At 35.8% G+C, this 13,166-nt stretch overlaps 1 protein-coding gene across 1 annotated transcript in view; it reads left to right on the top strand.

Moving 5' to 3' along the window:
• Positions 1–11,556: 11,556 nt before the first annotated feature.
• Cbr-sad-1 overlaps positions 11,557–13,166 on the top strand; it is a gene marked incomplete at both ends in the record, with an annotated part of 17,684 nt that continues 16,074 nt past the window's right edge. The window contains one exon of the mRNA XM_045240580.1: positions 11,557–11,610. Coding sequence (XP_045093527.1) covers positions 11,557–11,610 — 54 coding nt within the window. The remainder of the gene's footprint in view (positions 11,611–13,166) is intronic.

Raw genomic sequence — 13,166 nt, 5'->3', positions numbered from 1 at the left:
AATGTTCAGGATGAATAGAATGATAATTTCTTTCTTTCGAACTGGGGGAAGTTGTTCGTTTGACCTATATGACGGAAACTGGTCAAGGTTTACTGCTTCTTCTTCTTCTTCTTATTTGTCTTGTATTGCTTCAACACCCAAACAGTTATTGTCAAGAAAAGACGAAAGGGAAATTGGCTAACTGCTTTTGGACGACGGTTCTTTTCTCTTCACTGTTAAGTTTCTGTTGTCTGTTGTGTTGTTAAGCGTCGTCTGCAGGAAAGTGTAAAGAAGGTTCAATGAAAAATGCCCTGCGGTCAATTCATTGAAAAGAAAAAGAAATATTAGCCTTCGGCGAAAACGGGAGAACCCATTGAATGTTTGATGCTGTGTTTTCTGTAGAACCGGTTTGAGATTTTCGGAAATTTCAATTTCAAATTTGTTGGGGAACCATTCCTAAGAAAATCGAATTTCTAGCAAATTTAGAATGGGTGTTTAAGTTCAGAACATTTATATAAAACGGCGGAAGTGTTTAGATAATTTTTGAAGCTGGACTTCTGTAAAACAGGTAATAGAGAGGCCCTCTAACTTCAAACTTTGAGTCTTGGTTTCCTGTCAAAGATATGAACAACTGATCAACTGGTAAATTGTTTATCAAAACATCACCAACATTTTATCAGTTGACAAAAATTTGAAATCTTTTACAGGAATCGAGATAATTGGATTCAAAACGCAAGTATAGAGTATGGACCTATTAGAATTTGATTTACGGAATTTTGCAAAATCTACATAGCGATTCTTGAGCCTAGCTGTCAAGTTTCTGATAACTTTAAAAATTCTGAAAAGCGTTAAACAACCGATTTCGGCTCTAGTTGGTTATTTTGGATTTTAAAGAAAATTTTGGATTTTAAAATTATTTTTGGATTTTGAAAAAATTTTGGATTTTAAAGAAAATTTAGGATTTTAAAGATCTTGAAAAACATTAAATTCCAAAAATTTCGTGCGATGAAATTTTCATCATAAATTGTGGCCAGTGTTCCTCCTGGCTGTACTTAGCTGTAATTAGCTTTTGAAAAACTGGTTTGTCGTTGTTTTCATACATTATCAGAGTTTTCGAATTATTGGATTTTGAAGATAGTGCAAAAATTTCAAGACTAGAGACAAGCTTGAAAGGGTCCCGAAGGTTAATATTTATTGCCCTCATCTTGTCGGGAACCCAGGATCAAAGGGTACATTAAAAAAGGGTACGTTGAGGGTACTCTGAGTTCTTAGGGTATATAGGTTCAAAGGGTAAATGGGATCTTGGGTGTAGGTCGTTTTAGCTTGAGCCAATGATTTAGAGCAAAAGCTAAATAGTCAGTAGGAAATTTTTTTGGCCCTTCCGCATGTACCACAAAATCCCATGTATGCTAGGAATCAATGTACTCTAAGAAGTAGATGTACTCTTTCCCGATGTACCCTTGGATACTGGGCCGTTGAAAATATGGCATATACAGCCAAATGTTTTAAAGTTGATGTCAAATGCCAGTGTTCCAGTGGAAGGAAAACAGCACGTTTCAGCCTAAGCCTTTAAATTCAACGAAAAAACAGAAAATTTGAAAAAAAATTTAGTGAAAAAAAAGAGATTTTCATTGATTTGAATTTCAGTACTTCATTAACTGAATTTTTCAGAGTACTTTGTCTGATGTTTGAAATTATAGGCTTAGACTGAAAAGCTTCGTTATCTCTGTACTGAGGAATTCGAAAATGACACCAAATTCAAAAGAGTTGGAAGCTAAAAAACTATACCTTATTTAGCACCCAGATCAAATTAATTCTCAAGCAAACAAATAACAATCAATCTTTGAAGGGCCAACGTCTGACGGTCGCCAACGTACGAAGGCGGTTTTATGCCAAAAATCGAGTAGTTGAAAAGCAAGAGGTATTATTATGAATCTTTTCTGAATTCTTTAAAATCCAAAATTTTCCTGATTAAAATCCAAAAATTTCTTTAAAGTCCAAAATTTTTTTTAATTCCAAAATTTTTATTAAAATCCAAAAACTTCTTTAAAATCCAAAATAACCAACTAGAGCCCCGATTTCTAAAAATACTTTATCTTCACGCTTACAGTACAAAAACAGGCCACAAACGGTATATTTCACAAATCGGCAAATAGCTGAAAAACTAGAAATTTTCAAAAATCGTGTTAATGCAAAGTTCTTAATCTAGGTTTGTTTTACACGCACCAAAAATTTCAAAATGATCTGGCAGTTGACAACCGAACTCCAGACTTCTGAAAATGGTCAAAATTGCCAAAAATATACTGAAATTAGGTTTTTGTGTATCTTATTGATCGATACTGTAGCCGATGAGCGAACGGTATAAACGACTTTTATCAAACTAATTTTGGTCACTAAACCTGAATAAACAGTTATTAAAGACTGGTAAAAACCTGAAAGACCCAAAAATGTTATGGCAGATCAAGTAAGGACTGACAGATTTTCTCTCCGGGAAAACGAAATGACTTACAAAGAAGAAGAGAGACACCACTCTATCATTTTAGCATAAGAACGATAATACCGACCCCCCATGTTTATCGAAAACCTTTTTTTCAACTAGCCGTCACATATTAGTTATTTCTCTCAGTTTGAACTTGATTTTCTACGTACTTGCTACAAAATCTTAAAGTTAATTTTTCGAAAATTTCAAAAGTTTGGTAGGCAGTGTTGACAAAATTTTCATCTTCTGCATATACAAACAATGCCAATTCCATGTGATTCCCGTTCTTTCCAGACTTTTATTTCCAAATTCACAGAAACTCTTTCCCGGTGAAAACCGAAAAAATTCATCAGCAGAGTTCCATGGAAATATTCCTCCGATTGCTTATTTTTCTGTCCCGTTGCCACCAAAACCTGGCAACCCCCCTCAGGGCCATCCGAAAATCGAGAGCAAAGGGCACCTAAAAATTTCTAATGAGATTTCCCCCTTCTCTCCTCGTTTGCTTCTTCCCACGTCTTCCGTTTTTCGACGACTCTTCCTCTTCTTCTCACCATCTGGAAGCATAAAATGGCCGGCAACGGAAAAAGAGCAGATGTGCTTGCTCCGTCTTCCTCTTCTTCTCCATCTTCAGCCATTCGCGCACCCCGTGGATTACATCACCCTCCGTCCATTCGTCAACCCGATTTCCATTAGTGGTGATGAAATGTGTAACCCCAAATTAAAATGAAATGTGCGCCCTCTTTAGTAGCCGCCTCTTTTTTGTGCTTTTTTTTGCTCCTTTTTTTGTCGTTTGTACTACTGTAGGTGCGAACGTCTTTATGCCGAAGAGTTGAACTGTTTTATGATTAAAAGATTTTAAGGAAATTGAACTTTTCAAATCCCAAAATGGATTGAATTGACAAGATATGGAATAGAAATAAAATGAAATCCTGGAGGAAGGAGGAGCTTAGAAGCTCAGACCTTCTTTATTTTTGGGAGGTCATGCTAACAGTTTTATTCTTGACCTTCCGTTTTCGATATATTTCCTCATTTCATCTTATCTTTCATCCCAAATTCTTTATATCTCGGTAAACTAGTTTTTCAAGACGGGGGCCGTCGACTCATTTAGTACTTCCGAGCTCCTTCTCTTGTACGTGCTTCTTCAATTCCTCTTCCTACTCCTCTTATCGAATTGCGACGACGACAAGATGTTGAGAAAGACGAGGAAAACGAACTGACGGACGACTTCTTCAACAAATTTTCACATTTTTTTGTCGAATTTTCGGATGTGTGTGGGCTCAATGACACATTTTTTTTGACATGCTTTTCAGCCGAACTTGAGATGAAATCCTATTTTCTAGCTGTGTTGTACACTTCAGACTTGATTGGAGTGCTACAGAGATCGAGAATCATTTCTGATATGCTTGATAGATAGAATAGGTAATAGGACACATTTTAAATACTTTTTAGACGCTGTAGCTCAAGTTAAGCTAGTTCCAAAATTTCATAACTCTGAAATTTTTGAATTAATGCTCGGAAAAATAGAAATACTGAGATTTTGTGGTATTTGTACTTCGAAGTTCAGAAACTGGAATTCCAGAACACTGAAATTCTGAAGTCCAGAATTCCAGAATTTCTGCATTTTTGAATTTCTGACTTTCTGAAATTTTGAATTTTCTTAAATTCTGAAATTAGGAAATTCAGAAACTCAGAAATTCAGAAATTCAGAAATTCAGAAATTCAGAAATTCAGAAATTCAGAAATTCAGAAATTCAGAAATTCAGAAATTCAGAAATTCAGAAATTCAGAAATTCAGAAATTCAGAAATTCAGAAATTCAGAAATTCAGAAATTCAGAAATTCAGAAATTCAGAAATTCAGAAATTCAGAAATTCAGAAATTCAGAAATTCAGAAATTCAGAAATTCAGAAATTCAGAAATTCAGAAATTCAGAAATTCAGAAATTCAGAAATTCAGAAATTCAGAAATTCAGAAATTCAGAAATTCAGAAATTCAGAAATTCAGAAATTCAGAAATTCAGAAATTCAGAAGAAATTTAACAAAAGAAAATAGAAACTGGGAGATTAAAAAACGAAATTGCATTACTTCTCCTCATTTCGCTATTTCCCAAAACTCATTGTTTGTTCATGATGCTATGTATTCTGAAAAGGAGAAAATACGAGGACGAAGAACTCAAATTTCAATCCATCCGCCACCCGACCACATCCTCTTTTTCAACTCTATACATTTTCTTTTCATTTTCTCCTTTTTTTTTGAACCTTCACCATTTCCACGAGAACAACCTTCCTCTTTGTTTCAAAACGTTCATCTATTGTTAGACTCACACATACTAAATAATTCGTACTTCATCTTGCAACCCGTGTGAACGAACCGGGGAGGAAGAGGAGAATATGTACATGTTGAAATCCATTTCTCACACATATTTTGCTCCATTTCATATTCAACACGGGGGGCTTCTGCTGTTCAAGTGAGCGTAGAAGAGGGAATTGAGCACTAGTCTCCGGAGCACCTCATTAATTCGGGACCCCCGCGCGGGAAAGAAGTGTCTCCGTGCTTCTTCCTTCCCCACGAATAATGCACTCTGTCTCCATAATAACGTCATGTTCTGTATAGCCCGTGCCGTGCCGTTTTTGGCTCCTCTTGCCACTGCTAAACACATTCACGCTCGTTGACTACCCACCAATTAAACGGCGAGAACGCGGGAAAAGGAGAAGTAGCAGACTGCGGAGCAGACAGTAGATAGACCTCCCATTTCCGGATATAGATGAAAGGTAGACAAAGATTTGTACTTTTCGCATTTGTCATTTCTGACATTTGTACCTTCCGGATATCAAGGGACCATAATTTTTCAGAGGTTTTATGATTTTTAGAGTTCCTAAATAGCTGCAAAATCATATAAATAGAAACTAAATTAATGAATAGTGGTCTCCCAATTTAAGCCAGTTCTAGTCTATGAAGAATTACCGTATTCCTTCTAATAAATTGGCACCTCGTCATAACGACGCTAGTTACTTAAATTCCTGTCGCAAATTCAAAGAAACTGAAACTTTTGAAGTCAGAGAGATATCAGAGATAGTAAAATAAAACAGCTAGAAATTAAATTTCAATGTTTTTATTATTCGCTCAGAGAATTAATAATATTTCGAAAATATTTTCATTAAAATAATTTCTTATCAAATACTGCACTTTCACTAATAGAAGCCTATTGAGTTTTAAGCTCAATTATCTTGATTTCCGTGAAAGATTTCGAAATTTTGTCAACTGATGAAATATTGGTGATAATATGATGAATAATTTTTCAGTTGTCTGACTTTTGATATCTTTCATAGTAATCGAAATAATTGAGCTCAAAATTGACGTTTGGGTGGGCTTCTATTAAAGAAAATACGGTAAAACAATTCAGATTGTTTCGATAGTAAAAACGTTCCAGCACGATTTTCAATCATTGCTTTTTGTTTTCGAAACTCGTATCCTAGCTTAAAGTCCATTTTCTAGTTTTCCTTAAAAAAACTGAAGACAGGAAACAAACAAAACACACAGAGGGCTCAGGAAAATAAGTGCATAAGAAATCGACACGTTGACGAAACCTGCATTTTTTGTTTTTTTTTTCTTCTATTTTTTTTCTCGTTTTTTAGCTTTTCCTGTATATTCTAGTAGTTCTAGTTCTACCAGAATTGTCCACACACTCTCACCGCACATCACTAGTAAAAATACTACTACTGCTACTTGGTCTAGGATAACACAGAAAGTCTTCTTCTTCTTTCTTTTTCTCTTTTTTCATCATTCTTCTTTCCCATTTCTACTCGTATTCGGCAAGAGAAAAAGAGAGAGCACAAGCCTTCTGGGGGTCCGGCGGGTATAGAGAATGCGCACGAGCGTACCAAATTGAGAGTGAGAAAAGAGTCGCCAGTCAGCCTTCTTCTACTTCTACGTCTTCTTTTTCCATCGACCTTTTCTTCTTCCCACCATGGCTTATCGTTCATGGCTATTGAGCAGGCAGCGTTGCTGTGCTGCCACGCTCTCCTTCTCACGTCGGCCAAAGAAAAAATTCCGTTTTTTTTCGCTTTCTATTCTGCGCGCCCCTATTTTTGTGGGCTCGTGTCTAGTCAATTTCCTTCGTCTGTTGTTTTTTGCTTCCATTCTGTCGCCTAATTTGTTTTGTTTTTTTATTCTCAATTTGAAAGCTGTATCCTTTTCCGGAGAATGAGAAAATTGGTGTTCTGTTTTGTATTGTCACGCACCTGATCTATCAGATTATGTGATTGCGTGTGTGAGCACTCAAGCAGAAAAAATGCCCAGACAGATGTTAATCAGATGTTGCAAACGTAAATATGGAAATTGCGGTGTTCCGATTGTATGAATTCAAATTTTTAAAAATTGAAGATTAATTTTATCATAATTAGAATAACCAGAAAAACGCTATGACATGAAAACTGATCAAGCTCACATTCAGATAAATCAAAATTTCCCAAATTTGCGATTTTGCCATTTCAACATGATCCACAGGTTAATTTACCGCAAACTTGGAAAATCACGGACCCGGTTTGGCCTTAGGACCCGGGTTTTTTAATTCAAAAAAATTAAAATTTTCAACAAAAAATGGCAATAATTAAAAAAATGGCAATAATTTTCAAAAAATCCATTTTTCAATTATGGCATGACCCACCCTGGGAAAAGTTCTTTTTTGCGTACTTTGAAAATCATGACACAGCTTAATGGGTCCGTGTTTCTCAAATTTGAAAATTGTATAAAATTTTAAGGAAAATTTCAGAATTTTACTTTAAGGTTTTTTGTATTTTTTGAAAAAATACTGGAATTTCGGGCAGGGCCGGACCGAAGTCTAGCTGAGAAAATTCGAGTAATTGGCCTATCCGGCCCAACCCGTTGCAAGTATGGTTTCTTCTGAAATAGTAAGTTTTTTTGCCAAATTTTCTACAGCCTGTCTTACTTTTGAAGTCATGCGAAACTTCAACAAAAAAAAAAGTTTATCCGACCCTTCTTCTCCCGAAATTAAGTACCCAATTCCATTAGATCTAATTTGACTCCTTCTTTCTCTATCCCCCATCACTCATCACGAAAATGAGGACCTAATTTTAATACATCCGACGACAGACCTCATCACACTCTTCTAATTTTTCAATTCTCTGTCTTCCAACTCAATTTGTTATTGGTCTTTTTTCTGTTAGCCTAAGGACCACTGGGACGGACAGACTTCTTTTTCCTATCTCATCCCTCTTGACGGGGGAAAAACTCTCTAAATCTCCGGAACTTTTTGCGTCTCTCACTTGTGAGTACTCCCCTGGGCAGTAGCAGTGCAAAGAGCTTCTTTTGCTATGTGTGTGTGTACATTGTGTCGATTTTGTTAAATTCCGTTGAATTCATTTGTCAGAGAAAAACATGACAAACGTTATGTTCTTCTATGACAACATTCTTTCCGATTCGATTATACAGGAAGTTACATTCTAGAAAATTATATATTACAGAGCCAGGAAAGCTGCTCAACGGCTGGAGCATTTGTCCCCCCGGTTTGGAATCCAAGGAAGCTAAAAACCTGGCCGCATGACTGCGCTCGTCAATCGGGCAAAGTCTGCACATGTTTGAAGCTCTCAAGGTGAGTGCATCATTCAGAACAGCTACTTTTGATTTTGAATAGTTGGATAGAGAAAGTAGGAAGAAGAAATTGACAGGATGATGTGATTTTGTGTCTTCTTTTTGAGATTTATGACTGACTTTTCTTTTAAGAGGGATTCAATCAACAATAACTTTGAAAAACTTACAATAAACCTGAAAATGTGGTTTGAAAAATGAAAAATTATTGTTGATATAATATGTCTGAAAGTAAAAACATTAAACTTCCGTAGCCACTAAAACCGCCAACTGTGAGCCTTTATATCTCGGTTTTTGTATCAAAAAGTAATAAACTGACAAAATGTTTATTGAAAAATTGACATCACTTTGTCGGTTTACTACTAATTGATAACTTTTACAAGAAATATTTTTGCTCAAAGTTGACGGTTTATGTTGCTTTCTATAGGACTACTTTTCAGCCATTTTTGAAACCTGGATACTTAGGTTTTTTAAATTGCAAAATTATGTGGCTAATTTGAGTACAACTAATTATTTTATTTCCTTAAACCTTTTGGAAATTCGTTTATGAGCGCTTCCATATCGAAGCGCTGTTTTATATGAATAAATTAGTGAGCAGCGTGAATCATGTGATTTTTAGAATTTTCAGTTTATTTTGATTGCCTGGAAATCGCTTGAAACGAATATTTTGAAAAATTTCATTTTTCGGGGTTTGCTTTTTGTCTTTTTTGTTTCAAAACGTCGTTAAAAACAAAAAGAAAACTGTACTTTTGAAAAAGTCTAAAAAATTAATTTTTAATTAAAAAAAAACTAGAAATTAATTTTCTCCATTCAGTGTTTCATTCAATAAAGAAGCATTCCCAGATGTTTTGCTTTCTAGCAATTGCGAAATTAATTTCAATCGATTGTTTCCAACGAAAACATTATATGAATCATCTTTGTGTATCCTTAGAAAAAACAAACAGACAAATATTTTTTTTCATTAATGTTCTCTGGATTTTTCCAGCTTACTAGAATTAATTTGAAGAGTCAATATGCAATTTTCCTAGGGCTAAACAATTATTTTTGCTAGTTGAGCATCCATAATCCTTATTTTGGCCTTCTTAAACTTTTGACCTCACTTTAGCCCTAATTCCTCTTCATTATTTCTACACATAGTCCACATTATTTCCCACCCCTAATGACGTCTATTCCCCCATTTTTGATTCCACGTGTTTCTGGGTGCAAAAGAAGCCGCCAGATAGCGTAATCCGCAATGGGAATTGTCTACCACTTGCACCATCATTGTGCTCTTTTGGCTTAGGATGAGGCACTCTGCTAAACTACATATTCAGTCACGTCGGACATTTCAGAGGCAACTAACGATAGGATTGGGAGCTTTTTAGAGTAGATTTCAATGCCAGATTAGTGTTAATGTAGGCGCAGAGATAAAATATATTGTAGTTTTACTGAATAAAAAATTTGCCTCACTTTTTTCTTCAATTCCTCTCATAACCCAAATTTCTCAGACCTTCATCTTATTCAGTATTCAAAACATAATGACGACTATCAAATGACGCTAAATATCGAAAAAAGTCCCTAGTGAATATGGCCTCAGCTCTCTCTCTCTCTCTCTCTCTCCCATTCATTGTTTTCAGCTGTGTCCCCCATTTTAGCCTTTGTCTCTTTAATTTTGAAAGCTACCATCTGCTCTCGGCTTTTTTTTCAAAAACACAATTTTTTTCACTTTCAGAAAATTTCTCTTTATTACCGAATACTTGGACTTTTTTGTTTTTTTTCGCTTGCTCGGTTTTCTTTCCAATTTCAGTGAGAAAAGGAAAAAATAAGGGGAAAAATGCTGGTCTGAATTTGAATCCGATGTCAAATTCTAAAATTGGATTTGAACCGCCACTCGCTGAGTCAGAGAGAGGTCTCATCCTTTTTGGCTTTCTAGTAGTAAGCTCTTTATTGTACAAGTTGCCAGTTGCGTTTTTTGGATTGATGAGAAGGTGAAAATCTTGGTTGTTGCTCAGACAAATCCTCAGTTTTGATTTCATAGTATCTAAAAACATTCATTCTCACTGGTAAAGCGTTCCGTTTCGGTGATTCTAGTTTTTCTCTTCTTTTTTGTTTGTGATTCTTATTACTTCAACATAACCAAATCTGACCATTACTGAGATACTGTTTTTTGGAGGTGTCTGACACGTATTAAAAACAAACATTATCGGTCAATAAGAAATCCGTGAAGATATTTATTAGAAGTATTAGAAGAGCCATTTCCGAAATTTTTGAGCAAAAAATTTAGTGAAATGGAAATTTATGAAAATTTATCGATTTTGCCAAAATCGAGGAATGTGCGGTAATGTTCTCACTGAAAACGTTCGGAAATTTTTGATTTCAAACATTATATTTTGAACAAAGCCCTTCTATTACAGGAGATCATTCTATTTTCTTAAGTTCCTCTTGGGGAGCTTCTGTATTAGAGAAGGGGCGTTTTAAAGGGACACAGCTAATACAGGTTTTACGGTACAGAAAAACGTATTTGCCAGTTAATTCACGACCATTCTTATGGGCCGAGAACTAGACTGTCAAGTGTCGGATCACATTGAAATTCTCCGAGGGTGTTAAACATACCTAGTATGAAAATTTTGCAATTATAGATTTCCTTGAAAAATTTTAGTTTTTCAGCTATTGGCCAATTTTCGAAGGACACCTGTTTTTCACGGTTTCAGTACAAACACAGATCAAAAGGAGTGTCTTTCAAACACCAACTAGTAGTTGAAAAACTAGAAAATTTTCGAAAATTCTCTGAATGTGAAGTTTCTAATCTAAGTCTGTTTTACACCTTCTAAAATTTTCAGAGTGATCGGAAACTTGACGGACTTCGGAAACGGTCAAAATGGCTGAAAATTGGCTGAAAAAAACGTTTTTGCATATTTTAGTGACAGGTACTGTATGTTCAATTCTGAATTCTCTAATGTGCACTAAACTTGTCTATTGGACGCCTAGAACTACTGCAATTCTATATCATCTTATTCGTCCACTTCTCACTCACCATAAAATTTCGTAACCAGCAATTTCTTTTACACGGTCCACTCCAAGAAGTATTAGAATAGAAACAGCGAAAAAAAATGTGATGAGATGGGATAGGAAAGACAAAGAGCCAGCGCGGGGGAAACGAAACGGATGAACTGACATTCTAAAGGAGAAAAAGGAAAGAAGATTCGTATACACCACACTATTCTGCGCCAACATTCAAGCTACACATTAGCTCTGTTGCACAGCCACAGACCGAATCAATATAGAAAACGAACAAAGTCACTGGGAAAGAATTGAAAGGATACTACCTCCCTTTCTCTCTCTTTTCATTTCTTCTTACTCCTCTAATACATCTTCATTCCGCCTTTATTCTCCTGAAAGTGCCTGTGAGCCACCGACGGTGTTTCTCACCCCCTCCTTTCATCCCCATCTTCCCGTTTCCATTCTCTCATTTTCAACGTCCTTGAAAATCGAAGGAAGTAAAGGATATTCAAAATGGACTCTTATTATACTAGTTTCCCGGCTCCCATTCCTAGTGAGCCGTGTTTGGTTAGTTTATTTTTGATTTTGATAACTTGAAGGAGAGGATATACAGTGTTTCTTCCAATAGAAGCTTACCCAAACCGTTCGAACTTGATTATCTCAATTTATGCAAAAGATATCAAAAACTTGTTAACTAATCACATAATCATAATAATATTAACCATATTTTATCAGTTGTCAATATTTTTTACTTACGGTCTTTACAAACATACTGTAATTATTGTGAAAACGAAATGACACAGTCTCAAAAAACCTCAGAGTCTTGAAAATTTATTTAGAGTCATTTTTTGAATCTTCTATCGAATTTCCGAAAAAATACCGTACTTGCTCTAATAGAAGCCGACTCTATACGTGCACTTTGAGCTTAATTATCTAAGTTTCTCTGAAAGATATCAAAATTTTGTTAACTGATAATATGTTGGTAATGTTATGATAAACAATTTATCAGTTGAATCGTTTCTGATATCTTTTAAAGGAACCAAGATGATTAAGCTCGAAGTAGACATATATTTCTTTCAGCACAGTAACGGTGTCTCACCGTTACTGTTTGAGAATCCCAACAAAATTAATCTGCTTGTCTTCGGTTTAACTCTTCTCTTTTTTCTGGTGCTCTCCTTATTTTTCGAACAAATAAAGCACATCGCCCATATACTCCAGTAACCTCATCCCAACACATCTCATCTCATCTCGCGGACAAATTATCTCCAAAAAAATTGACGTGGAACATGGGGAACATATTGAGTAATCGTTTTTTAGTAAGAGATGCACAGCTTGTGCATTGTCTTCTTCGAACCTCATCTCTCGTTGGCACCAGTGTCTTCGGTTCCTCCTGCAAGCACAGAAAATTTTGAAGCGAATTCGTCTCTAATTTTTGCTTAAGCGGTGAAAAAGCGAAATTGTTCCTATGTGTTGAAATATAAGAATGGTGGCGCCGAGGCGTCCGATCGGTCGTATTACATTGAGTCCCAGTTACGAGGTAATTGATATTTTGTGAAAATTGTTTATTGAAATCAGACGGAGAGAGAGAGCATGATTCAATTTTTTGAATGCTTCATGGAAGCTTGAAATTCTACCAGTAAATGTAAAACTATTATTTGAAAACTGAAAGCCTGGCGCAATAATTTTTGGAAAGCATAATTGTCGAATTGATGGCAGCTCTCTGATAGTTGTTTTTCAAGAATTTGCCTTATTTAAATTTTCGTCTATACAAATTTTGTTACAGCACTTCAAAATTTGTCAAAATGCTATATTTTCAATATTCAACAGAAGCCGAGAAGGCCGGCCGGGCAAAAATTATAATTCTGTCCAATCCAATTAGGTTGAAAAGTGATACAGTATCCGTCATTTGCAGAAAAACCAGCAATTTTTCTGGGGACGCGGAGGCAAAATTGCTGGAGTTTTCTAGGCCATGTGATCTCGTCCTCCTCCTCGTGGAGTACACGACAAGAAAATTTCCCCGGAAATCGCCACAAGATTAAAGGCGCAACTATTTTCCCGGTTGGGTCTCGCTCCGACTTTTGTCGTGTATTCCACGAGGAGGAGGACGGGGTACCGAGCTCGAA

This window comes from Caenorhabditis briggsae (genome assembly GCF_000004555.2).
Source record: "Caenorhabditis briggsae complete genome, chrX, whole genome shotgun sequence".
Taxonomy (NCBI): domain Eukaryota; kingdom Metazoa; phylum Nematoda; class Chromadorea; order Rhabditida; family Rhabditidae; genus Caenorhabditis; species Caenorhabditis briggsae.
This window is presented reverse-complemented; position numbering and strand designations above follow the sequence as displayed.